The sequence below is a fragment of the Planococcus citri genome, chromosome 3, assembly GCF_950023065.1.
Source record: "Planococcus citri chromosome 3, ihPlaCitr1.1, whole genome shotgun sequence".
NCBI lineage: Eukaryota > Metazoa > Arthropoda > Insecta > Hemiptera > Pseudococcidae > Planococcus > Planococcus citri.
Genome location: NC_088679.1, coordinates 57,130,809 through 57,156,267, shown reverse-complemented (window position 1 = coordinate 57,156,267; position 25,459 = coordinate 57,130,809). Strand labels below are relative to the sequence as shown.

Below are 25,459 nucleotides of genomic sequence, written 5' to 3'. Positions count from 1 at the left end.
GCCGGAATAATTTGCAGCTTTAGTCGTCGAATTTGCGTGATGTTTTTGTAGCGGTTTAGCTTTCCGGTTGGACCGTCTACAGACCGTGCAATTTGTACGAAAGTACGATTTTTCATCGATGAAAATACATACACACCTATCTAACATTTCTACGAATATCGTCTCGTTTAATGTTTTCTCTGTGAGGGGTTTTTTCTCGACTTTTATCAGAGCTTTGTAACTATCTGATGGGTAGGTGTATTGACATGGATATGTCTCTTGGGCCTGTGGTATGTCCGAAATTACGATTCCGCTCTAGTTACATGCATTTGAGGACTTTAATAGTGAAATATTTCACCAAATTGCGTTATGGGTGATTGGGTGCTTTTTTTTAAATGTTTGAAAATGAAGAAGCTTTCGTTTTTATTAGATAAGTGAAAAAAAATCTCCTTTAATGAGGCCATATTAGGAAATATATGGATTGAATACCTATACGTCTTGCGAAGCATTTTACAGCATTGAGCAAGTTGAAATGACCATCAAGATTCAATTAGAAGATTGTAACCTGGTCGTATTTTTCGAAAAAGCATGGTCGTCTGAAACTTCCCTAACCTAAATCAGCTGCCTAATTTGATTTTTCGTGTTTTGGCTGATTTTACATATAAAAATACAAAATTGACCATTTTCTGAATTTATGCTTTTTTGTTCAAAGATTTTATTTACAGTTGGTTACTATTTTTATCACTGTTCAAAAAAAAGGTATGTCAACTTATTCAGGGAAAATTATGAAAGTTACCTGAAAGTAATATCATCCCCTCGTCCCCTCCCACGAACCGAATTTCACCAGTTTCAGGAATTCTGAATTCTCCAGTGCGATTTGTGATTTTCTACAGAAGGTGTGGAAATCAATTTAAGCATTTTGGTTTCGAGTTGTTGCTCATTCTTGACCTGTTTGAAGGACTTATCCAAATTTTATCGTATTTCCATGCGGACACCTCGAGTGCGTTTTTTAAACATGCATAATATTATTAATGATAACTTGTAAATGCCGGTCAACAAAACACTTTCAAGGTGTCTGACTAGAAATGTACCAAATACGGATGAACTCGATAAATATAGGTCGAAAATGAGCTACAATTCGAGTTTTAGCTGCACAGATTAATTGCTACGTCTTCTGAGAAAATTTTAATTTCTGGAAGAATTGGAAATCGTACCATGGGGCTCCAAAATGACCGGAAGCTGTGAAATTCGGTTCATGAAAGTTGATGTTAGTTTCAGGACGAATTTTCGTCATTTTTACTGAATATTATAAGCACATTATCATTATCTTGTTTTCTATAAAGAAAGCTTAAATCATGAAGAAATAGTGTAGGTAATTTGAATTTTCAGAAATTATCGTGAAATTTAAGTTTTTTGAGAAAAACTTATAAACTATGGGTTCTATAATAAAAACTATAACGACGTTAAATGAGGATTACGAATCTAATTCTCTACAACGTTGCTCTGATGTAATTTTTTTTGTAGAATGCTTCGTTTTACCTCCAGATTGATTTTAATGAAATGTTACAATTTAAAAAGCAAAATTACCGCCAACCAAAAAAAAAAAAAAAAAAAAACTTGCAAAAAGAATTGTTAACAAAAATCTGTTCATTAAGTAACTTTAATGAAAAAATTCATGATATCAAAACATCGCCAAGCAATTTTCATTCAGCAGTTGTGATCAGGAATTGATATGGAATTTCAAATTAATTTGGTACTTACTGAAATAAAATATCCATCAGTTTGAGAACTGAATTGAAAAACCGGACCGATAAATTCCGCCGGCGCTTGGCCCGGTTTTTCAATTCAGTTCTCAAACTGATGGATATTTTATTTCAGTAAGTACCAAATTAATTTGAAATTCCATATCAATTCCTGATCACAACTGCTGAATGAAAATTGCTTGGCGATGTTTTGATATCATGAATTTTTTCATTAAAGTTACTTAATGAACAGATTTTTGTTAACAATTCTTTTTGCAAGTTTTTTTTTTTTTTTTTTTTTGGTTGGCGGTAATTTTGCTTTTTAAAAGTATTTTTGATGGATATCACGACTTTTTTTTTAAATGTGTACATATTGTAAATTGTTAATGCGAATCTGGGTACATACTCCAAGAAGTTGAGAATATCAGATTTTTGTTGACAATTCTTTTTGTTTTTTTGTAGGTAAGTTTTTTTTTTGGTTGGCGGAATTTTTGCTTTTTAAAAGTATTTTCGATTGATATCACGACTTTTTTTTTTTTTTTTTTAAATAATGTACATTATTATAAATTATTAATGGGAATTCGGGTACACCAACAATTTTAGAATAATTTGTTGATTAAATCACAAAGTTTCTCACTAGAAGAACACTACCGAACTGATATGAGTCAAATTTCGTACAGTGATTTAAATTAGGGTATTATTTCAAAATACAACGTTAGTTTTTAAAAAAAATCATTTTTGACTCCCTTTTTCACAATTTGAAAATTGCTTTCCCCCATAAAACCCCCCAAAAATGAAAATTTCTCGTTGTACCGTAGAAAAGGGTCATCTACATTATATTCGCTATCATTTTGCAAAATTTCAAGCAAATCGGTTCATTTGGAGAAGCTGTAGCCTTGTCAACGGAAATTTAAGCATGAAATTTCATGAATATTTCTATTTTTCACCCTCAACCACCCTAAAAATGAAAATTGTTTGCTGTACCATAAAGAAGGGTCATCTGCATCACATTTAATACAACTGTGCAAAATTTCAAGCAAATCGGTTCATTTGGAGAAGCTGTAGCATTGTCAACGGAAATTTTCATGAATTTTCATGCTGAAATTTCCGTTGACAAGGCTACAGCCTCTCTTAATGAACTGATTTGCTTGAGATTTTGCACATTGATAGTGAATATGATGTAGATTACCCTTTTTTATGATACAGCTAACAATTTTCATTTTTTGGGTGGTTTAGGATGAAAAATGGAAATAGTCATCACGAAATTTCATGCTTAAATTTCCGTTGACAAGGCTACAGCCTTTCCAAATGAACCGATTTGCTTGAAATTTTGCACAATGATGGCGAATATAATGTAGATGACCCTTTTCTACGGTACCGCGAAAAATTTTCATTTTGGGGGTGTTTTAGGGGGGAAAGAAATTTTAAAATTGAGAAAAAGGGGGTCAAAAATAATTTTTTTTCAAAACTGACGTTGTATCTAAAAATAACTCATTAATTTACACCAGTGTACGAAATTTGACTTGAATTGGTTCAGTAGTTTTCTCTTGACACGAAGATTAGTGATTTCAAAAATTACCCCAAAATGCTAACTTTGGGTATTCCAATCTACATCATTTTTTACCGTAGAAAGTTTGTAAGCATATCAAATTAAAGCTCTCGTTGATGCCAACAACATATCAAAAAATCAGATTCGTGCGTGTTTTTATTCGCGAGAAATTCATCATTGAAAATACGCTCAGTTGTTCAGGGAATATAAGCAGTAAGTGGCCGGACTGTCATCACGTGTTTGGTATTATCGGTTTTTGTTTTTTTTTGTGTTCGTTTTTTTTTTCTTGCTTGGCGGGGCAGTCCGACCGGACTGCTTGATAAGGCTATTGATGTAAGAATGGTTGCATAACCATTTGCCTAAACGTTATCAATTTGTTGTGCATTCTTATCAGAACAATTTTAAAATTACATACATATCTCGAGCAGTTTTTACATGGGTTTTCAATGTTTGAAGTTTTTATGTAGTTTTTCTTTCAAATTTTAAACACAGTTGAATTGACAGAAAAAGATCACCTTTTCGTCGAGAATTGCAGGAAGAGAGAATCTTTTTCCATCATGGGATTTAATTGTGTTTTATTATGGAAGCTTCAAACCTTGAAAAACCCTCCGTGGTCCTGGTCCACAACTACAAATATTGTAAGCATGGTGGAGTGAAATAGAAATGAAAATGAAAAAGTTTACATGAACTGCTTTTTAGTAAAAAATAAAATTGAAATATGAAAACATGAAAATCTAACAAATTACTTACTGAACAATACTCTTAATGTGGCTATAATGCTAACACGTGTAAATTCATAAAGTAGGTACATAGAGCACATCTGCAATCAACTTACAATATTATAGTAGTACCTAGATATTTTTTATGCATAAATTCTGTTTTAAAAAGTCGGATAATCCAAAATCAATGTTTTACAATCAAAGATGCATTGTAATTCGTAATACTTAACCAGACTGGACAATTATAAACAAATGATGATTGGAAGTCGTATACATTCGTCTGTTCCCAGTTTGTAAGTCTTATCAGTTATCGATAAGTGAGTAGGATCGGTTTTCAGGAAAAGAATGTTGTTAGATCAAAATATGTATGCATGTTAGTATTGCATATTCACAAACATTACATACATATCTCTTTCAAAACCAAAAAAATTAAATAAAAGTTATAAATTTCAAAAACATGTTGTAAAAACTGCTCAAAATATGAAATTTTGATACTCACTGATAAGAATGCCCACCAAACAGATAAAGTTGAGGCAAACCGATATGCAACCCGCAATATGTCAAAAGCCTCATTAAGAAAATTTATAGCAAAAGAATTGAATAAAAAAAAAATACTGATCGAAACATACAATATGTAGGTAGTACGTTTTCAAAAAATTTACATTAATCAAAATTCGAAGACTTTGAACTGAGGGTTCAATTTTAGAACCGAAGCTTACATCTGATTTTTAGATGAGGTAGGGGGAAGAAAAAAATGAAAAACAAAATTTCAAATTCGATTTCGATGATTTTTCAAATGATTATAATTAACGATGTAACCTTTTAAATCGATCGATTAGTATTTGTAAAGCTGAAAGTGTTGAGAAAATCTGCGAGCGATTCAAATTTTTTTTGATTTTTTCGATTTTTTGAAAATTAGTTTTTGATCGAGCGTGATAAACCAGCCTAGGATACTTTCCACCATCTGCGTTGAACTGCGTATGTGTGATTGTTTAGTAAGAAGAAGAAATGAAGGAATCATTTCGGCTGTAAATTTCCTGCAAAATGGAGAACTACTGGCGTACAGTTGAATAAAAAAATACTCAACACCGCCACACCACAAATTTTCATATCCAACAATTTGAAATCGATTCCAGCAGAATACCTACAAATAAAATTTATACAAAATGTAAAAATTTTACGTATGACGATTGAGAAACCAGACTACTGTACCTACAAATTTTGTAAAGTTTTTATAAATCAGCATTTGGCATTTTTTGGCAATAACATTACCATATTATCGTTACCCTATAAAATTAAGTCATTGATTTATGAAAACATTAATATTATATTTACAACATCGTATCAAAAGAAAAATCAAGTAACTTATTTAAATAATTATACAAAAAATTGACTTGTTCTCTCTTTATCTAAACATTTACATTCATTAAAAACATAATTATTTACACAATTTTAAAAAAATAACATGCAAAACAATAAAAAAAGATGAACTAATGCATATGCCACTCAAAATTAGGCAACCTGTTATAATCCTCATTGGGTATATTTTCTTTTACCAAACAAGTAATAGTGATCGGTTGCAGTTCAATTTAAATAACAATAAAAATAAATAATTTGTAATAAGTACAACAAAATAACTTACAATTTTGAAAATATTATTTTCATCCCATGCGATGATGCCACTTGTTTCTTCTTATCATCAGTATGTGATCATTAATATTATTTTGTAACATTTGCGCATTCACAGAAGCGCGTAAGATAATCAGCATTAGTTTGAAAAATAAGTATAAGAAAAAATACAACATGAAGTAGGAAAGGTATTTAGAGGTTTTTAAAAAAATGAATAAATTAACAAATACTTAGTCGAATTAAATAAATAAAAATGAATAGAATCAAACAATAATGAAAGTTTTTAAATTATTATAATATGGTTACAAGTTATTTACGCTAATTATTTGGTTAATCCATCCAATAAATGATGATACTTTCACGTAAACTCCTGGTACACTCGCTCTGCCACAGCCAAAGCCCCAAGAGACTAATCCAGCCAGCTCATAGAATCCGTCATCTTCACAAACTAATGGACCTCCTCCATCACCCTTCAATTAATGCGGAAATATTATTAACCGTTTTATAAATTTTACAAATGAAATTTATCAAATATTTTTGAAATAAATACCTGACACGCGTCATTTCCTTCTTCACCTCCTGCACAGAAACTGCTAGCTGGTAAAATGAATATTTTTTCAGTGACAGCGTTGATCTTTCTTATACATTCGGGATCACTGACAATGGGTATTTCGGCTTCTCTAACTCGTAATGGTATAGGACCAGCTAATAAAATATCAATTCAAGTTCAGTTTCAGTGTGAAGAGAGAAGGGTCTATCAATGAACTATTTTTCTAGAATATTTGAATGCATCAACTTACTTTCTCCCATATAACCATAACCAGTGACTGTGCATCTTTTGCCTGCTGCATGATTCACACCTCTCGCAGGTAGACATACCAAACAAACTCCATCTTTGAGTTCGACTTGACCATGCAACTTGAGTAAAGCTATATCGTTATCCAAAGTTTGAGAATTGTGATTATGATGAATGTAAGTTGTGGCTACTCTCAAAGTCTGCGCTCCTGGACTACCATATTTTCTGGTAAGATCGTGATCTCCAACTCGAACATATATCGCATCTCCTGATCGTACAATACTGTAAACCAAATGGTTGAATAATTCAGAGTGATATTGCTCCATCGTTGATTGTAAATAATGAAAATTATTCTTACTTTGTTACACAGTGAGCTGCTGTCAACACCCATTGCGTTCCAATTAACGCTCCTCCGCATAAATATTGGTTCAGAGAATTTATCAGAGCTACTTGCCAACACCATTCTGCAGGTTCAGCGTCTTCTCCTCCGACTACACGACCTCCTCTTTCTCTCGCCGTACCTTTTACACCGCAAACGTATTTATTGTACACCGGAGCTCGAGTTGTGGTACTACTGAAGTATGGTGGCACTGAAGTTATCACTGAGAAACCAATAGAAAATGATTATGAAAATTTCAATTGAAGATATTGAACTGATCCATGTAGAGTTCTACAGTCTATAAGAGAGTTGGCATATCGCAAGAGTTGTAGGTAGAACATGTAAGGAAAGTAACCTATCAAAATCGGTTAAAATTTCACGAGAAAAACGAAAATGTTGGTGATTTTTATTTTTATGCTATACCACAAAATGCAGGTGCCAACATTCCATCAAATTTGAGAAAAATTGACATGTGACATAATTACAAAATATATTGAAGTAGTTTCAAATTATGCGAGTGAAACAAAAATTTCAACGATTTGCTTTTTTTGCCCTAATCAAAAAATTTTGGGCCAAAAATGTTGTATTTGAACAAAATTTCAAATTGTTTTCAAAGTGACAAAGTTTTTTTTTTGCCAAATTTTTTTTGGGTGTTTTTAATTACTAGATTTTTATACCCTTCGTGAAGAGGTTCCTAAGAGAGTTTTTTTTTATTATTTATTGTAAAAAATTCCAAAACTTCTTACTTATTTCACAAAATTGTCCTCATGTGTCGCTTTTTTTTACCACAAATTTCTAAAAAGTCCTTTCTTCTGCTAAAATTGTAAAAAGATTAGTTTTACTTTTTGACAAAAGTTGTAAATTTTTACTTTTTGCTTAAAATTGTCAAAAAACCTCACTTTTTTAAATTAGAAATTGCAAAATCAACTTTTTTTTACTAAAATTGGATATATTAGTTGTTTTTGAAATTTTTTTCCAAGATGAAATTTTAGAGCTGAAATATTTTGTTAGTGGTAAAAAAAGTAAAAATATCAAGTTGCCCCAAAATTCTACTTTAGTGTTTAAAAAAAACCAAATGAATTATTCGTCTTTCTTGCAAAATTTCAACCTACTTTGATAAGTCACATGTTGATTTTTGATTTTTTTTCAAATTTGATAAAATTTTGGGCCCATAATTTTTTGATTGGGTCTAGAAAGAAAATCACTTGCATCCATTGTGCTATTGATTTTTGATACGTTTCAGTTCTATCTATGCATGAAGAGCTAGTGCACGCGTATAAAGTTGCGCATTTTCTACCCTGAACGTAATAGTGAGTCTGTGAGAATGTTTTGTTCGTAAAATGAACGAAATTCGCCAAAAATTGTCTGCAGAGGGTCGTGAAACCACAGCCGGCGAAACCCAATGTGGGCTCCTGCCATAAAAATGAGGCTGCAGAAAATTGTTCATTCCCCCTCCCTCCTTTAAAACAAGTACTTAACGTTTTTTTGTTCAAAAATTGAGGTCCAAAGTGAGAGTTGCTTTAAAACCAGAATTTTTCAACAAGTTTTTCCATTGAAGAGGTTGTACTCCCCTCTCCTCTAAAAATTTAAAATTTCGTTTTCAAGAAAAGTGTTCTCCGATTGGAAAAGTTTCTTTTGAAAAAAATGTTTCAAAAAGAATTTTCTCAAATTTAAAGTTTTGAATTTTGAAAGGTAAAGTTGAAAAGAAATTTTGTTTCGCGACAAACAATCTTTGGAGAGAGATTTTTTTTAGAAACTTTCTCACAAGAGACTTTTTAAAAAGTAAAGTTTAATAACTTCTGTTTTTTGAAGTCTCCGTTTCCCCTTCAACTGCTTGAAAAATTTAAAATTTCGTTTGCAAAAAAAATGTTCGTCGATGGGGAAAGTTTCTTTTTAAAAAAATGTTTCAAAAAGAATTTTCTCAAATTTAAAGTTTTGAATTTTGAAAGGTGAAGTCGAAAATAAATTTTGTTTTGCGATAAACAATCTCTGGAGAAAATTTTTTTTGAGAAACTTTCTTGAAATTAAAGTTCAATATTAACTTCTGTTTTATGAAATTAAATTTTCATTTTTTTCTTGAATAATGGAAGGTTTTATTTCCTTTTTAAAATGAAGTTTGCGTTTTCTGTTCAAAAATGAAGTTTGCTTAGGTGTAGAACTCCCCCAAAGACGAAATGATGTTTTCATACGTATTTTGTTCAAAAATAATGTCTCAATTTCATTTTTAAAAATGTAGTTTGGTTTCTTTTCTCAGAATCAAGTTCACGGCCTTTATAAAAATTGCGGGTCCTCTGAAAAACGTGAGCCTGAGGCGAATTGCTCCTCTTGTCCCTTTTGTCGGTCGCTTTGGATATAGCCTCTCTCTTTTTTGCATGTTTATGAAGACTTTTTTGGACTTTGAGTTGGATTGTGACTAATAATGATGGTTACCTGGTTGATGGTGAAATTGTGGTGGTGGTAATTGCGGTCTGAAAGGTTGTACGGTGTCGTTTCTCTGTATCGATGGGAAATTGTGTATTTTTTGTTCGACAGTTTCTCTAATCGATGACTTTGGCGCGCAACACGTCGTCCCTTCTTTACGACATTTGAATACATCGGTCGTCTCAGCATTTCCTGGTTAAAATAGTGGAAGTTGTCAGTATCAGAATTACGATAATCTACTAGGTACATACTTATTTGATGATTAAAAACTTACTGAAACAGGTGAAAGACAATATGGAAACGATACACGATCCTGGACATTCTGGTCTAGGATCGTAAGGAGCTGGTGTGGTTGTGGTCGGAGCAGGTGTGGTGGTTGAAACGGTGGTATGTGGTCTGGGTTTATGACTAGTACTGGCCCTCGATTTATCGCAACAAATAGAGCCTTGTTTACAAGTAGACGTATGTTGTATGATGACCGCCGGACGTTCGCAAAACGCCGCCATTATTGGTAATAAACATAACCCCGGACATTTGGGCAAATTAGACTTGGTCGTTGTCGACACTGTGGTGGTGTACATGGAAGAATACTGCGTCGGAGGCGTTCTCGGCGAAGTATTCGAATTGTATAAATAAGACGAAGTGGTATAAGGAGCCGACTGAGTCGTAGGATTCGTCAAGCAACAGCTTTCGTCCTCGCCGCAATTGGCATTCGAGTCGATATCGTCGCAAAATAGAGCCAAAAGACCGTTTACGCATTCGCCTTGGCATACTCTTGAATTCGGTGTCTGTCTGGTTGGCGCGGTTGTGGTAATCGTTGACACTGGGTGATTTATATGGCCATTGGTTTGAGATTGATCGGCCATCGAAGGGGTTGGACTGGTGCTCGTTGTCCTGTTTCTGTCGTATGGAATGAAACTAGGTGGTTTCGCGTCTAAATTTCCATTAGCGCCGGTGGAAAAGCAGCATTTATATCCGGGTTTGCATAAATCCGCCGTATTTATCACCGCTTCGCAGTAGACGGCGATACTTTCAGCAGCACAGACGCCCGGACAAGCTTTTCCCGATCCTGTTCTCAACATAATCGACGAATGAGTTAATTTTTTTGTCACGAGTTTAAATCATAGGTACTTTAGAGTATTTAATTAACGACTAAGGTGGCCAATTTTGCAGAGGAGAAGAAAATCAAATTTTGCCTTTTTGATGCTATGTTGAAGAAATTATCAAGAATTCAATCCATCAGGTATTCGATGAATGAATTTGAAAATAACTTCGTAAATTATTTTTCATAATTACAAATATGTACTCGTACTCAGACTTTAATCATTTAGTCGTTAAAACCCCATATTGTCAATAAAAATTTTCACATGGATTACCCCTTCGATTTTTTAGATAGGCAACTAATTTTGCTTGTGATCTAGAATTTTAAAAAAATGATGTCAAGTATGTTCTCCCTACTGCTAATTTTCTATTCAGGAATAACGTAGCCCTATGCGTACCTAGTTAAATTTATATATGTACAAACTTATAAATTTACCTTCTTACCCGCATTTCCAGAATCCTGCGTCGATGCAGTCCCTGACTTGACGGTACTGGACTCAGTAATCTAAGGAATAGAATTTTTGTTTTAGAAAAATTATGATCAATTTTCTAGAAAGTACCTATAAAGTTAGAATAAGTTACGGGTAGATTCCAAATTAAACCAACCACTTCTGTTTTTTTACTGATGATTGGAGTTGAAGGATTATCGGGTGGTCTGCTGGTGGTTATTGTAGAACCTTGGTAACGCTGAGGTGGTGTATACGGTACCGAACTCGTGGTTGTCGTTGATACATTATTTGGCGGCGGCTCAACGCAACATTTCATAGATGGACTAGGGCAGACGACATTTTCCAATACTTCGTAACAAATTAATGTCGCTAACGTATGTACACATACGCCAGGACAGTCTTTGCTATCCGCAGTGCTGGTGATCGTGTCTAATAAACCTGCGAACAAACAAAACGAGCGAATTAAATACGATGAATATTACGATTCGTGCCATAAAAGTAGCTATTATGTATGTACATATGTACTCGTATTTTGTAGAAGGCTGAGTGAAAGAGGGGCAAAGGTTGTAATTTTACCCGGCTAGGGTAAAAAAAAAGGGCTCAATCATGCTTGTGCCAAATTTTCAATACTCTTCAAACCTAAACTGCATCTTATATTTTTTTTTAACTGGCTGAACTGTCTTGTCAGCGTTACGGTTACGAAACCCTGCCTTTTGCTAAAATTATCAATGTATCCCTTGCTGCCAAATATTTTAAAAAATCTCGCATCTTTTCGAAATTGTCATAAAGTTTCAATTTTTGCTTTGTAAATTGGTAAAAAAATTCACTTTTTCGCAGATTTTCGATTTTTGTTCCTAAACTTATGTACTTACTCCAAAGTATATTTTCTTTTGACAAAAATTACCAAAAATCTCGTCTTTTCGACAATAGTTGCGAAAAAGTGTTAATTTTTGCCAATGATTTCCAAGAAATTGTGAAAGTCTCGCTTTTGTCCCAAAATTTTCAAAAATTCTCACTTTTTCAAAAATTAACAAAAAGTGTGATTTTTTTAGAAAAATTGCTAAGAATTGTCTTTTTTATGGAAAAAATTCCAAAAAGTTTTTTTTCCTCAAAATTGTCCATAATTTTACTTTTGCAACCAAAATTTTGAAGAATAAATTTTTTTTCAATTGCCATAAAGTCTCACTTTTTGCCAAAAGTTTAAAAAAAAACTCGGTTTCCAGCAAAGTTGATGAAAAAATTCATTTTTTCCCAGAAATTCTAAACAGGTCTTCTTTTTAAAAAAAAATTGTTCAAAAACATAGCATTTTTATCGGAAATTGTCAAAGAAGCCTTTCTTTCTGCTAAAATTGTTTTTGTCTTTCTTTTCTGTCAAAAATTCTCACTTTTTCAATAAGGATTAAATTTTTAGCTTTCTGATATAATAATTGAAGGGTTCCTTTCCAAGTCGGCCTAAGTCCATTTTTTTCGTTTCGAGAAAAACACAAATAAGTGTTTTTCTCGCCCTTCCGCTTCAATAATAAATGATGTGATTATATGGTTGTGAAGCCTGATCTTTCTGCTTTAAAGTACCGTATTGGTATTTTTTTAATTTTGCGTATTTTCAGCTCCAGAGCGCGTCAAACAGTCAGAAAAAGTGGACTTAGGCCCATTTGGAATTATCTGATGTTAAAAATTTCGAAAAAGAGCTGAAAAACGCGTTTTTTCAAAAAAAAATTCACGAATCATTAATTTAATACATTTCTGAAACAATTTCATTCGAAGCACCTTCAAATTTCGTCTCTCGAAAATCGTTGAAAAACTTGAAAAAAAAAACGGCACAACCGCACTTGTATACAAATACTCGTAAAAAATGGATTTAGGCCACTTTGGAATAATCAGCTGTTTTTTCGAGCCGGCAAAACAGCGCTCCTGAGCGAAAAAAGTAACGCCAGGTGTTGGGACAAGGTGATAAAGGTGTTAACCGACCTGTACCAGCAGATGGCGCTGCTAACTCAAAAATGATAAAAATGGACTTAGGCCGACTTGGAAAGGAACCCTTCAATTGCTAAATAAGTAGGTATTGTTGTCTTTTTGCAGAAAATTTCAAAAAGTCTCACTCTTTTCCAAAAATGGTTCAAAAGTCCCGTTTTTTGACAGGATCTACAATGTACCGTATATAATTTTTTAGCCTATAGATAATTACATTACTGAAGGTAGTCTGGCTTTTTTCCAAAAAATTGACAAAATTTTCGATTTTTCAAAATCAAAAAAAATTTTTGCTTCTTAGAAAAATCACTACTGACTGTCGCGTTTTGCAGAAAATTCTAAAATATCTATAACTATTTTCAACTGTTCAAAATTCTTGCTTTTTCGAACCAAATTGCAAAAAAATACGTTTTTTTTATCAGTAATTACCATTAAGTTTCTTGCAAAAAATTGACAAAAACTTGCATTCTAGCAAAATTGTGAAATAATTTCACTTTTTTTCTAAAAATTCCAAATGTTTCCTTTTTATAATAACAATTGCCCAAAATTTCAACATTCTTGCAGAAAGTTCCCAAAAAGCCTTTCTTTTTGCTAAAATGGTCAAAATCTTGCATCTTTGTCAAAAATTCTGGATTTTGCAAGAATGGCAAGAATTTTTTCTTCTAAAAAATTGGTATCGTTGTTTGGTACGTAATTACCTAATTACTGATTGATTACCTTACAAGAAGTTCTATTTTTTACTAAAATTTTCGTACTTAGTCTCGCACTTTTGCTTTTGCTTTTTTACACGAATTCTCATTTTGTATTTTTTCTTCATAAATCACCCAAATGCCTTTGTTTTTTTTAGCAAGTAACTTCTAAAAAGCATCACTTTTTTGCTAGAGATATATTTCCTAAAAAGTTGTGCTTTTTGCTAAGATTGCCAAAGCCTTGCTTTTTGCCAAAATATGTGACGCGACGCGACAAAATCGACCTTCGAGCCGAAAATAAGTTTTTGAGTTATGGGGGGGTTAAAGTTTTCAGTCCAGTTCTGCTCGTTTAGCGGAAGCATTTGCGTTCTAATCAGGTTCTCCGGCTAAACTGAGCTAAACATTCATAGTCTTGGATAACGTTTCTTGCCTGTTTTGTGTGAACATCAGTGGGTAAAATGGTTATCTACATTGATACAGGGGGCTCAGCCGTGATTGCGCTTATTTCTTCAATTTTTTTTTTTATTTTTTCATCATTTCAATTTTGAAATCGATCTGGAGGCGAAACAAAGCGTTCTACGAGAAAAATACATGGAGTAAAGTTGTAGAGAATTAAATTTCCAAAAACCTACATATAAGAGGTTTATTTTTCTCCAAAATGCGTAGTTTTTCCGTTTTTCTCAAAAAACAGAAATTTTATGGTAATCATCATGAGGTTTTAGTTTTTTGAGAAAAACAGAAAAACTATGCATTTTGGAGAAAAATAAACCTCTTATAGGTTTTCGGAAATTTATTTCTCTACAACTTTGCTCGATGTATTTTTCTTGTAGAACGCTTTGTTTCGCCTCCAGGCCAATTTAAAAATTGAAATAATGAAAAAATCAACAAAAAAATCTAAAAAATGAGCACACTTCTGACTGGATTACCATGTATATGGAGCTATGCAAATCATATAGGGACTTCTGGGTGGTTTTAAATGATTTTTGAATGTCCGAGTACTTACCAAAAATCCGTCAAAAAGTGAAAAATAATTTTTTATGTCCGAAGGTCGATTTTGTCCCGTCACGTCACATATAGTTTTTTTTGCTTGAAATTGTGAAAAACCCTCACTTTATTTTCAAAAATTTCCAAAACCTTTGAAAATTGGTTCAATTTTCAAAATTGAAAACTTTTTTGTTTTTTAAAATCATTTTTCTATACGTTCAAATGGTTTTTTTTACGTTGTGTAACTTTTTTGGCCAATTTTTCGGGGTCTTTTTTTGTATTGCCTTCCTTGGAGGGTGTGGTGCGCTAATTTTTTTTTTTGAAGTTGCATGTCCCTAATTTTCATACCCCTCCATGCCACTGTGTTTTGAGAAAAAATCGAAGTACTTGAATTCTTTTTCAATGTTTGAAAAAATTTCGACATCATCTATACCTAAAAATTCAAATTTTTTTAAAAATTACCAAAATTTATTCATTTTTTTCAACTTCTTTCATTCGTGCTCCTTCATAAAAAAAGCCCCAACTTTTTCTATCATTTTCGTTTCTCAAGTTACTTTTTTGGAAATATTGAGTTGGAGCCCTGATGAATGAGATTGACACGTTGGTTTTGATATGGAAAAAAAAACTAGGCAATTTTCAAATTTTTTTGAAAAGGTCGAGTCACTTTTGGAATTTTATTTTTACATTTTTAGTAAAATAATTCAATTTTTTCTCAAATTAGATTGAAGTATCTATTGAAAAATACTCAGTTCTTGGATCTGGAATTCTCATTTTCATGGCATGAGTTTTCCTTTCCAAAAAAAAAAAAAAATGTTCAAGAAATCGAGTTTCACGTCAACATTTTAAAAATTGTTAAAATTTTGCAGGTTTCCAATCGAATTTGGGTGATTGGTACCCAAATTGGAAATTTTGAACCGTTAGACAGAGTAATGATTTGTGCGAAATTTTAGATTTTTGATTCAATCTGGGTTTAGAATCTTGGTCAGTTTCATTTTTTTTGGTTTTAGTTTTAGTAACAACTCTTGACACTTTGATTTTATGAATGGGCTCGAGACCCTTTATTTAGGAAAATCTTTCAATTGTATGGATTCCCTTCTTCTTCAACCACCTACATGAACCACATAGACGTAAGTATCTGGTATATGCCGAATAGTATAATGCCTCGTCAGCATCGGCAACTTCTTTCTAGCCATCAACGAAAACACCTATCTAATTCAAATAATATGTTTTTTTATTATATTAAGTACTATTATATCGAATCTGGGCGTATCTAGAATGTCAATATCGTAGACGTAGGTAGGTAATAGGTGTATGGAACGTATGTACATGCATTCTGTACAATAGATAGATATGCGCCCATTTTATATCTGAATAATGTACGGTTTTATGTACCGTTATGAAGAATGCGTTATGGGTCAATCGTTAAAACGCATATGTACGTATACTATACGTACTATAGACAGGTACTTGCGACCTTTTTTATATTTTTACCATTTATCGAAGAAATTTCGAACGATATGTGTAATTTTTTTGTCGATGAGAAAGAAATTGACGAGAGACTCCTTTGACTGGCAAATTAACACTGGCGATGTGATGTGTGGTATACATAGTAGTTGTTGAAGATGTACCACGTTATGTATTGTAAATACTGGTTTTTAAACGTTCGCGCTATCAACAGTACTTAACAAACGTTATTTTGCTCTTTTTCGCCGCATGAACATGTTTGACCCAGTAACGACCAGTTATGTACCATAAGCATACAGTGAGGTTGTATATATATGATAGGTAATAGGTACCTAAATGCAAGGCCAATGCCATAGGCGTGCATATTCTTCTCCAGTTCGAGTAGGTATAGTTTTTTTTCTTTTCTTACATCGTATCGACTTCTAAAACTATACGGTTTCCGCTTTGTACGTTGGTTTACCTACGTGTAAATGTGTGTGTAACGGTCTACCACAGTTGGCATAACTATTAAGTATTTGAAAGATCGACGTAACTCTTTATGTATGAGAAGAAATGCACTGTTGCCGGGTTTCTACTTATATTTTCTATCGACAAGATCGCAGATCGCATCGAAGTGTAATCGATGGGTTTGTTGGTTAATTGCGATGTATCGAATCAGGCATCGATGACGTTTTTAAAATCGTAATGGGTGTGCAGCTCAGAACCTCTGAAGATGAGTATTGGAATTTGCATGATATCTAATCCAGGCTTCGGAGCTTGATGGTGGATTTTAGAGGATTTGCGATTAGTCCCGATTTGATCGAAACTTCGATCTTTTTAGATCCGATTGAGTCTTCTTTATTGGATCTGATTAGATTTGAACAGATCTGATCTGATCGAATTTGGATCTAGAAAATTTCTTCAGATCCAACAGAAATATGTAGGTATTCTATGTATTGCTTGATTTACACAGTTCTGTCGAAATATCCGAGTATGAAACTATTGGAAGAAGGAAAAGTACATAGATAATTTCCCCGATTGCTTCCTTGTCGGTCCCATCAAAAATGCACTTCTTGACCAGTCAGAACCTTTTTTTAGCACTTGGAAATTGTAAACAACTTGAAAACTAAATCGCTGCATTTTCTTTTTTTTTTTGCTGATGAGTGAATAAACATATGTCATGGTGTCATGGTGCTATAAATTGTATGATTCCGCACGTTAACATCTACCATACTCTTTAGATACTGTATTCTACCTATTAATTAAGGAAAATTATATAATCAAAATTAACTTCTTGATCAAAAGTACTGTATCTTACGTTAGATAAGTATCTGTATCTTATGTATCTACTTCTTGGCCTATGCGACAATATGAATTCTGTGATTTCGCTATTCTAGGAAGAGATGTGAGAGAAATTGCTCCAACAGGAAAGAAAGTTTCATTCCCTTACAATAAAACGTTCAACCCGTGTCTTCATATTTCAATTTTTAAAACTGAATGTTGAAACCAGTAGATAATTTGATGCTTCGATGAAGTTCAAAAAAAAAAAAAAAAAGCAAGCATTGTTAAATCGTGATTTTAAAAGTTTCAGATAAAGCTGCACTTTCATCTTGTGAAATAAAGTAACCAAAATTTTATCTTGATCTTGAAATAAAAACTGTAGTCTGTTGTGACCTTGACTAGGTAACCTTGAGTCTCACTTTCGATGCAGATGTTGGATCCCTCATTTTGAATCCTTTCGACTTTCCTTCGCATACAGTATTCCACCAATCCACGAGACTTGAGAATTTTCCACTTTGTTATCTATGCCAGGCGATTTTTTCCCCCTTGAAATATCAAATATACCTATCAAGATATTTTTTGGGGAGACAAAAGACCAACCATTTTGGAAAATTCAGGGCTCTGTAGCACATTCACTTTTCATTTTAGGTAGGTGGTAGTTGAAATTTCTGATTTTTTTTGTGAGCTACTTACTCTATCTAGTGACCAAAAAAAAAAAGAGCAAAACCGGTAACCAAGTGACCGAGAAGTTCCCTCGTGTAACTGCTGAATGGCAAAATGGAAAAAAATTCAGTTGACATTCACAGATAGTCGTGTTCCATTCTATTTAAAAAATTGCGAGCTCGTTCAACTTATTATAGTTCGTATTCATCATATTATCGTGTGCGAGAATGCGGTAGGTGCAAATGAAGAATAAATAGGTAAACGTGTTTTGATTTTGAGGAAATGAAGTGTAAATCGTCGCGTCGATATTGGATAATAAAGGCCAAGGCTGGCGAACACATGGCGATGGTGTTCATTAATACGAGTACCATACACGAAGTGGATATCTCATCGTACCTTTACCTACATTCGATTCAACACTGTCTAATGGGAAAAAGTAGCTAACGTGTAGAGTTTTTTCTACTCGATGTCCCCGAAGAATTTAGATATCACTAACATAGTTTTTAACAGGTGGTCTACCTATCGAATTGGTTTCCCTCGAACTTGAAATTCCCTGTATACTTACGATTTTTAAATTAAAAAGAGAAGAATAAAAGGTACATAGATTGTTATTATTTTCACAAAAAAGAGTAATTCTGTTTTTAAGAGAGAGACGGAGAGAATCGAGAAACGGAACTCTCAGATGCAAATTTTGAAATAAATCTTTAAAAAATAGGTACCCGCCTGATCAGTTGTGGATGATCACTGATCAGTAAATCAATGTGACAGGTCAAAGTCAAAAGTGAATGGTCGTATGTATTATAACCTACACCTAAAAAAATCACTCATAATTTGCATTTCGTTTCCCCCAAATTCGTACAACTTCAGAATAAAGAAGTAACTATGTAATGTAGGTACCTGAATGTAATTTTTCGATTTGGTTACTGGCTTACCTAACTTTCTGAGAAACGAAAAATGTTCCCTCGTGTGACCTTTTTTTCAATTAAGGATCTGTAAGCAATGAAATTTTGAAGAAAAAATTAAAAATTCAGTGCGATATTGGTGAAAACGGCCTCTGTGTGAAATTGAAAGAGGAAGAAACAGATATACCTATGTACTTGCATTGTGGGTCCAGGAAAAAAATTGACTTTGCATGTCACTGGTAAGGCTCTGGGATGTCCTGAAATGGAAAATTAGCATCTGGGTGCAGCCAAAATGAACCACCAAAGACGCACAAAACTAACTGATGACCAATCTGGCCTCAACCCTCAACAAACTGTCCTGAGCGTATCAGAACCTGTCAGTGATGCATAACATTGTGTTGTTTTTTTTCAGGACATACAAGGAATTGTCTTCAAAATGACAGAAAAAACGTCTGCTTTAACTAAGATGGCCATTTTTGGTACGCGGGTGACCTGGCTCTAACAGCCTGACATCATAACATAACTGGTAAGGTCGACACTTCCATCAATATTTTTTTGATACTGATATATTGAGAAAAATATCACGATATTTTATCAATATTACAAGTTTTTACATTTTGAGTAAGTATCAATTTTTCCCCAGTATTGATACTTTTTTTATACTGACCTGAATTTTCAAAGAACTGATACAGTTTTAAAGAACTTCAAAATAAAGTTTTTTGAACCCAACTTTCAAAATTTTATAAAAAATTAAACAAAGGACTTGCACGAAATTTTTCAAACTTTACAGAAGTAGATCGAAAGATCATCCAACAATTTATCACCTGTCAAAATTTCAAGTGCTGAAGTGCGTTTTTCGATTTTTGGTGAATTTTTGAAAATCCAATTTAGGCCAAAAATGAGGGAAAAAATCAAAATTTTACCAAATTAACCAAGAAGGCTGAAATTTGAGATATACCTTATTTTCGATATGCCAAATCGATTTGAAACGGTTTCAACCCGTTTTGAGCAGTTCTGGAGCCTCCAGTAGATTTTTGAAATTCGAAATTCCCACAAAATTCCATAAAATTGAAGTTGTTAAGCTGAAATTTATTCTAAAAAAGTAAAAACTAATTTCAATACGCTACGAAGCACTGCAGGTGAATTTCAAGTCGTTTTGGAGCCTCCAGCAACTTTTCGAGAACTTCTAAAGCCTCCAGCAGATTTTTGAAATTTTAAATTTTCAAAAAATGTCATCAAATGGAGATGGAAAGCTGAAATTTACACTACACTCCAATTTTAACACCCTCTGAAGACGACTTCAGGTAGGTTCAAGTCATTTTAGAGCCTCCAGCGACTTTTTTGTAATTTACTGGAGTCTCCAGTAGATTTTTGAAACTTGAAATTTCCCCAACATTAATTTATCAAATGGAGTTGGCAAGCTGAAATTTACTTCGCAGACTACATGGTGGTTTCAAATGGTTTTGAAGCTTCCAGCTGATTTTAAGAAATTTCAATTTTCCAAAAAAACGTCGTACAACCTTTCAAAAAGTCGCTGGAGGCTCCAAAATGACTTGAAATCCTTCAGCAGTCAACTTTGTAGCGTATTGAAATCAGTTTGCAGAATGAATTTCGACTCTCCATTTCTTCAAAAATCTTCTGGAGGCTCCAGTTATTTTCAAAAAAGTCGCTGGAGGCTCTAAAATGACTTTAACCTACCTGAAGTCGTTTTCAGAGGGTGTTAAAATTGGAGTGTAGAGTAAATTTCAACTTTCCATCTCCACTTGATGAAATTTTGTGAAAATTTAAAGTTTCAAACATCTGCTGGAGGCTTCAGGAATTTTCAAAAAGTTTCTGGAGGCTTCAAAACGACTTGAAATTCACGTGCAGTACTTCGTAACGTATTGAAATTAGTTTTTAGAATAAATTTCAGCTTTACAACTCCAATTTGATGAAATTTTGTGGGAATTTCGAGTTCTAAAAATCTGCTGGAGGCTCCAGAACTGCTCAAAACTGGTTAAAATTGTTTCTAATCGATTTGGCATGTCAAAAATCGGGTATATTCCAAATTTCAGCTTTCTTGGTCAATTTGGTAAAATTTTGATTTTTTCCCTCATTTTTGGCATAAATTGGATTTTCAAAAATTCACCAAAAATCGAGAAACGCACTTTAACACTTGAAATTTTGACAGGTGGTAAATTGTTGAATGATCTTTTGATCTACCTTTGTAAAGTTTGAAAAATTTCGTGCAAGTCCTATGTTGAAACGCAAAATCTACGATTTCGGCTGACCTGTCAATCAAAATGGCCGCCATTTTGTAAGTAAGGCCAACTTTTTTTTGGGCAAGTTTGCTTTAAAATGTTCCTTAGGATGTCCCCTTTAAGAAAAAAGTTGTCCCGGAGGATCGGCAGGGGGGGGGGGGTGCAATTACTCCTATTGTCATATGCCGGACTATAATTTTTTCTTGATTTGACTTTGCAGCTGAGTTGATAATGTTTTGATATTGCCTACTTTGTCGATGTAAATTGGCGTAGGTTATTGGTTATTTTATATCATCAGCATCGTTTTGCAACTTTTGGTAACGGTTCTTCGTTGGAATCTCCGGTTGCTGAGATTGTGAAAAGAATTTAATTTTCCCTAGCAATTTCAGGTGTTGACAGTACGACAGTTAAAACGCGAATCCATTTTAATACATGAAACAAATTTTTTCTCACCATTTTCTGGATTCCATTTCATGATAAGACTGAGATGAACAAATCACATCACCGTCAAAACTACTCAAAAATTGAAAATTTACTGATTACCAAAAATTGCGTATTTCATACCCGGAGCCTAGTTCCTTAAAACCACAAGTCCTGGAAGCATTTAATTTTACCATTATCCACAATTACAGAATCATCACGTTTAACTTCAAAATGTTTGTTCCAAGTCACAATGTGCAAATCAGCACCAGCCTTGTGCTATTTCATTGCGCAGTATGCCTGTCTTATCTGGAGACACTTTGAATGAGGCACATAGGCTAGTGACAGGCTGTCTCAGATCAACGCCTCTGGACAAACAATACGAACTGAGCGGAATTGCTCTACCAGTGATTTGGTATGAGATTGCATCTCACTAGGGAACCTCATGAAATGTCGTCCAGGGATTTGGGTGGAAAGTGGTCTCAGTGGTAGCTCTTGGCCCCCAAGTACTACACCATTGGAATTTTAGCTGCCTGTTTTGAGTTCCGCTCCCACTGTAAAATTTTTAATTTTTGAAAAAACCGTTACTCCGACGCTCAGGTTTTTTCCACGGCGCTGTCGTGGGAAAATGTTGACCCACGCGCTTGACCAAGGAGCATGTTCTATCGTTGGTTTCAACTAAATTTTTCTTATTGTATTTTTCGAAGATTATTCAAATTCTTCATTTTCGATGAAAATTTGAATGATTCTTGAAAGATGTACTATGAAAAATTCAGTTGAATGGGAAAGTGAAATAAGTCCTTTGTGCAAGCGCGTAGGTCAGAATTTTTCCACGACAGTACCGCGAGAAAAACGTGAGCATTAGGGTAGCAAATTTCTGAAAATTTTGAAAAAATAGTTTATTGTTAACTCAAAACTGGCAGCTAAAATTTGAGTGGTGTGGTAATTGGGCTACGGTTCGCCCCTGAGACCACTTTCCATCCAAATCCCTGGAGGACACTTCATGAGGAGGTGCAGTAAACAGGCCTCTGCGGTCTGCATCCAAATGTAGATGTGTACTTTGAAGTGGCACAAAAAAGACTCAAATCCCAGAATAGTTTCGGAATAGTTTTATGAAAGCAGTCCAGGAACTTGAGAAATAGTGATGTCAATAACTCAATGGACTCAGGAGCGGAGTGACTCTCTTTGTCGATCCAGGCAGTGCGTATTTTTCTGCTTTTTCCCTTTCTAATTTTACTAACGCATGCATGATGCTCGTATGCCTCTGCGAATGTGACAACTGGCAAGGTTCAAGGTGACGAGCACCTTTTTGAGTGTGAATTGGTTAAATGGAGTCATTGACATTACAGAGAGCTTATTACATTCCTCGAATATTGTTATCAGAAGGGATTCTAATGTCAACCGGATTTTCAAAAAAAATTCTCACATTGAATATCCTTAAGTAAATATAGGTAGGTATACCTTACAGATTACATAACTCTGTAACGCCACATGCTATAAGTGAGTATGTATCTGAACTGAACCTAATCATCGTAAATTGAAATAAATATCTATAGTTACCATAATGTGTTGAACATGAATCACTCAATTGAAAAAAAAAAAAAGAAAAGAAATAGTTAGCTCACCGAAATGAGTCGTTCACACAACGCTACAGATTTTGAGTATAATTACTCCTGCTGCTTCCTTAAAATATTCATTCGGATAAGTTTTGCTGTACGTTTGGAATGCGGTGGATTAACATTCTACGAATATTTGTAATATTCTATAAACTCTTTGAAAATGTAGGTCATCAAGATCACAGTCTGGTTGGGTACATTTTTTCAAACCACGACGATTTATTTATTCTCATACCGATAGTAGAAAACATACACGCGGATCATTTTTAATGGTTGAATCAGCGTTATAGGTAATTTTATATCATCTTTAATGAAATATGCACCGAAGATTCACTCACTGCTGTACCCAAGTAGTGAGAAATGCATTGGAAAAAATCCATTGATGCGGGCATACCTACGTATTTTTGTAAACGAATACACGCGTGGGACCTCAATTAAGTGTATTACAAAGACGATCGCTTCGAAAAAAATTTATTGCTTCCTAGCCGTTGATTTTTGAATCGTAGATCGAGATCAGCTATAGATGCTTAGATACCGTCATTAAGAACATTTAATGTTAACTTAGGTAGTCACACTCTATCGTATATCTTAGATACATTGATGTTAGGGAAGAAAAAAAAAACCGGATTGTTTCCTATTTATTAAATTGTTACCGTATACCTTTACCAGTTTTATGCCTGTTCTGTTGTTTTATAGTAAAGAGATGAAGTATCAGGGATACCTATTTCTAAAATTATTCTTCATTGTAGCCATCGTTTTTTTTTTTTTTTTTTTTTGCAATATGAAACTTTTCATTTGAAAATCAAAATGTTTTTAAAGAGATGAATGAACTAACTTTTTGAAGCTTGCGTTGGTCTATTTTTCGAGTTAGTTCGCAAACCACAAATTAGCATGCTTGAAAATGGGTGTATGACCCAGGTCATATGTATTTGTTTCATTAGGTTAGAGTTAGACCGAACACTGAAGCCGGTTCGTCGATCTTCGAAATGTGTTCAATTTTGTGTTTTGAACGTACGTATCCCAAGATCAATGAAATTGCAAATATTTTTGTTTAAAATACGTATGAATAGCTAGCGTGCTTGATTACCTTTCTACGTCAATGATGCTCGGTACTCAATTGACCTATTACAAATATGATTCTAGTGCTAATTTCGTTTCAAATGAAGATACAGGTAGAGGAAGTTCATTAGTACGATACGAGTATTGTTAATTTACATGGCGACGTTTCAATGTGTTGGTATACTAGTCATCGGGAAAATATCTTCATGCACATACGTATACCTTTACCTATACACATCTACTTGTAGGTTGAACAGAAGTAGGTTAAAATTAAGAGTCCGTCGGAATCTCACGACTGCAACGCTACCACTAGGCACTTCTTACACGGCGAAGTATTTTGGAGCTATTTAAATCTATCTGCTCGGTTTCGAGTGTATTTAATCGAACGATCAATTTTTAACTACATTTAAAGGGTAATTTAGGAAATTAAAGTTGATTTTGAGAACTATCCCAGCAAGAGTGAGTACCATAGTTGATATTTGAACCAAATTTGTTGAACTTTGATGCGACAAAACCATGTTGAGGATTATATTTTTTTCTTGATCCATGTTATAGAGAATTTCATCCTTTTTCTAATGGTACTACTGTTTTCGAAATTCGCCAAAGCCTTCTTTGAGAAAATGACGATTTTCTCAGGGTAATTTCGAAAATTCCAGCTACAAGTTATGAGGACTTTGAACTTTGTCCCCATCTACCTACCCGATCATTCTGCAGTAGGTTAAATTCGAACGCCGATACAGGTCGCATCATAATCAAAGATATATACGAGTACGTATGTACATAAAATGTAGATAATTACCTGATAAAAAGCTACTGGCTAATGATTCTTCCTGAGCTGTAACGGTATTGCTGATGGTTAACAGTAAAATGGTAAACCAAACCGACGTGGTTTTAAAATTTCTGCAAAAAGCACTATTCACGTTGATTTTCATTTCGCACAGTAAAAAAAAAAAAAACAACTAACTACAATATATTCGATACGAAGAAATTCGCGATCTAGCCGGAATATCGATCCACCGAGTCGACTATACAGTTTTTCTTCTACGTTTAAATTTTTTTCGAACGTTTGCCTCGCGAACCAAGCACATTAGCGAAACGCGAGAGGACAAAAAAATCTATATAGAGAGGAATTAATCACATATGAGAACAGGTGAACGTGGTCTGGATTGTGTATGAGTGAATACCTGGAAATACTCCGGAGGAATCGTGATCCGCATCCCCTCCATTGAAGATGTCGGAAACCTCTTGTTATCCGGGTTAGTGACGTTAACTCTAGGTACCATCTTCCTAAAAACATTCTAGATTGTTAATTGAAGGCGTAATAGCTTGACGCATTTTGTACCTATGTATGTATTGCTTTTCTATAACCAATCGACCAAATTCGTCACCACAAATTTATATAACAATTTTCGAGTGAAATCGCCCTGTGG

The 25,459-nt window shown here is 33.9% G+C and overlaps 1 protein-coding gene across 1 annotated transcript; it reads right to left on the bottom strand.

The window, feature by feature from the left end:
• Positions 1-5,296: 5,296 nt before the first annotated feature.
• Positions 5,297-25,211, bottom strand: mas (masquerade). Its single transcript, XM_065358008.1, has 9 exons — positions 24,829-25,211; positions 10,922-11,202; positions 10,760-10,820; positions 9,489-10,283; positions 9,224-9,406; positions 6,773-7,016; positions 6,419-6,696; positions 6,169-6,323; positions 5,297-6,088 (listed from the first exon to the last, which is right to left on the bottom strand). Exons 1-9 carry the CDS (start codon positions 24,959-24,961, stop codon positions 5,921-5,923), a joined length of 2,298 nt encoding a protein of 765 aa, XP_065214080.1. The 5' UTR covers positions 24,962-25,211; the 3' UTR covers positions 5,297-5,920.
• Positions 25,212-25,459: the final 248 nt, after the last annotated feature.

What these genes read in the sequence shown, in the direction of transcription:
- mas (XM_065358008.1), bottom strand. Translation starts at nt 24,961, where the DNA reads ATGAAAATCAACGTGAATAGTGCTTTTTGCAGAAATTTTAAAACCACG. An exon ending in AGCCAGTAGCTTTTTATCAG is followed by an intron (nt 11,203 to 24,828) that starts GTAATTATCTAC and finishes GTTTGTTCGCAG; the next exon opens with GTTTATTAGACACGATCACC. An exon ending in TCAGTAAAAAAACAGAAGTG is followed by an intron (nt 10,821 to 10,921) that starts GTTGGTTTAATT and finishes TCTATTCCTTAG; the next exon opens with ATTACTGAGTCCAGTACCGT.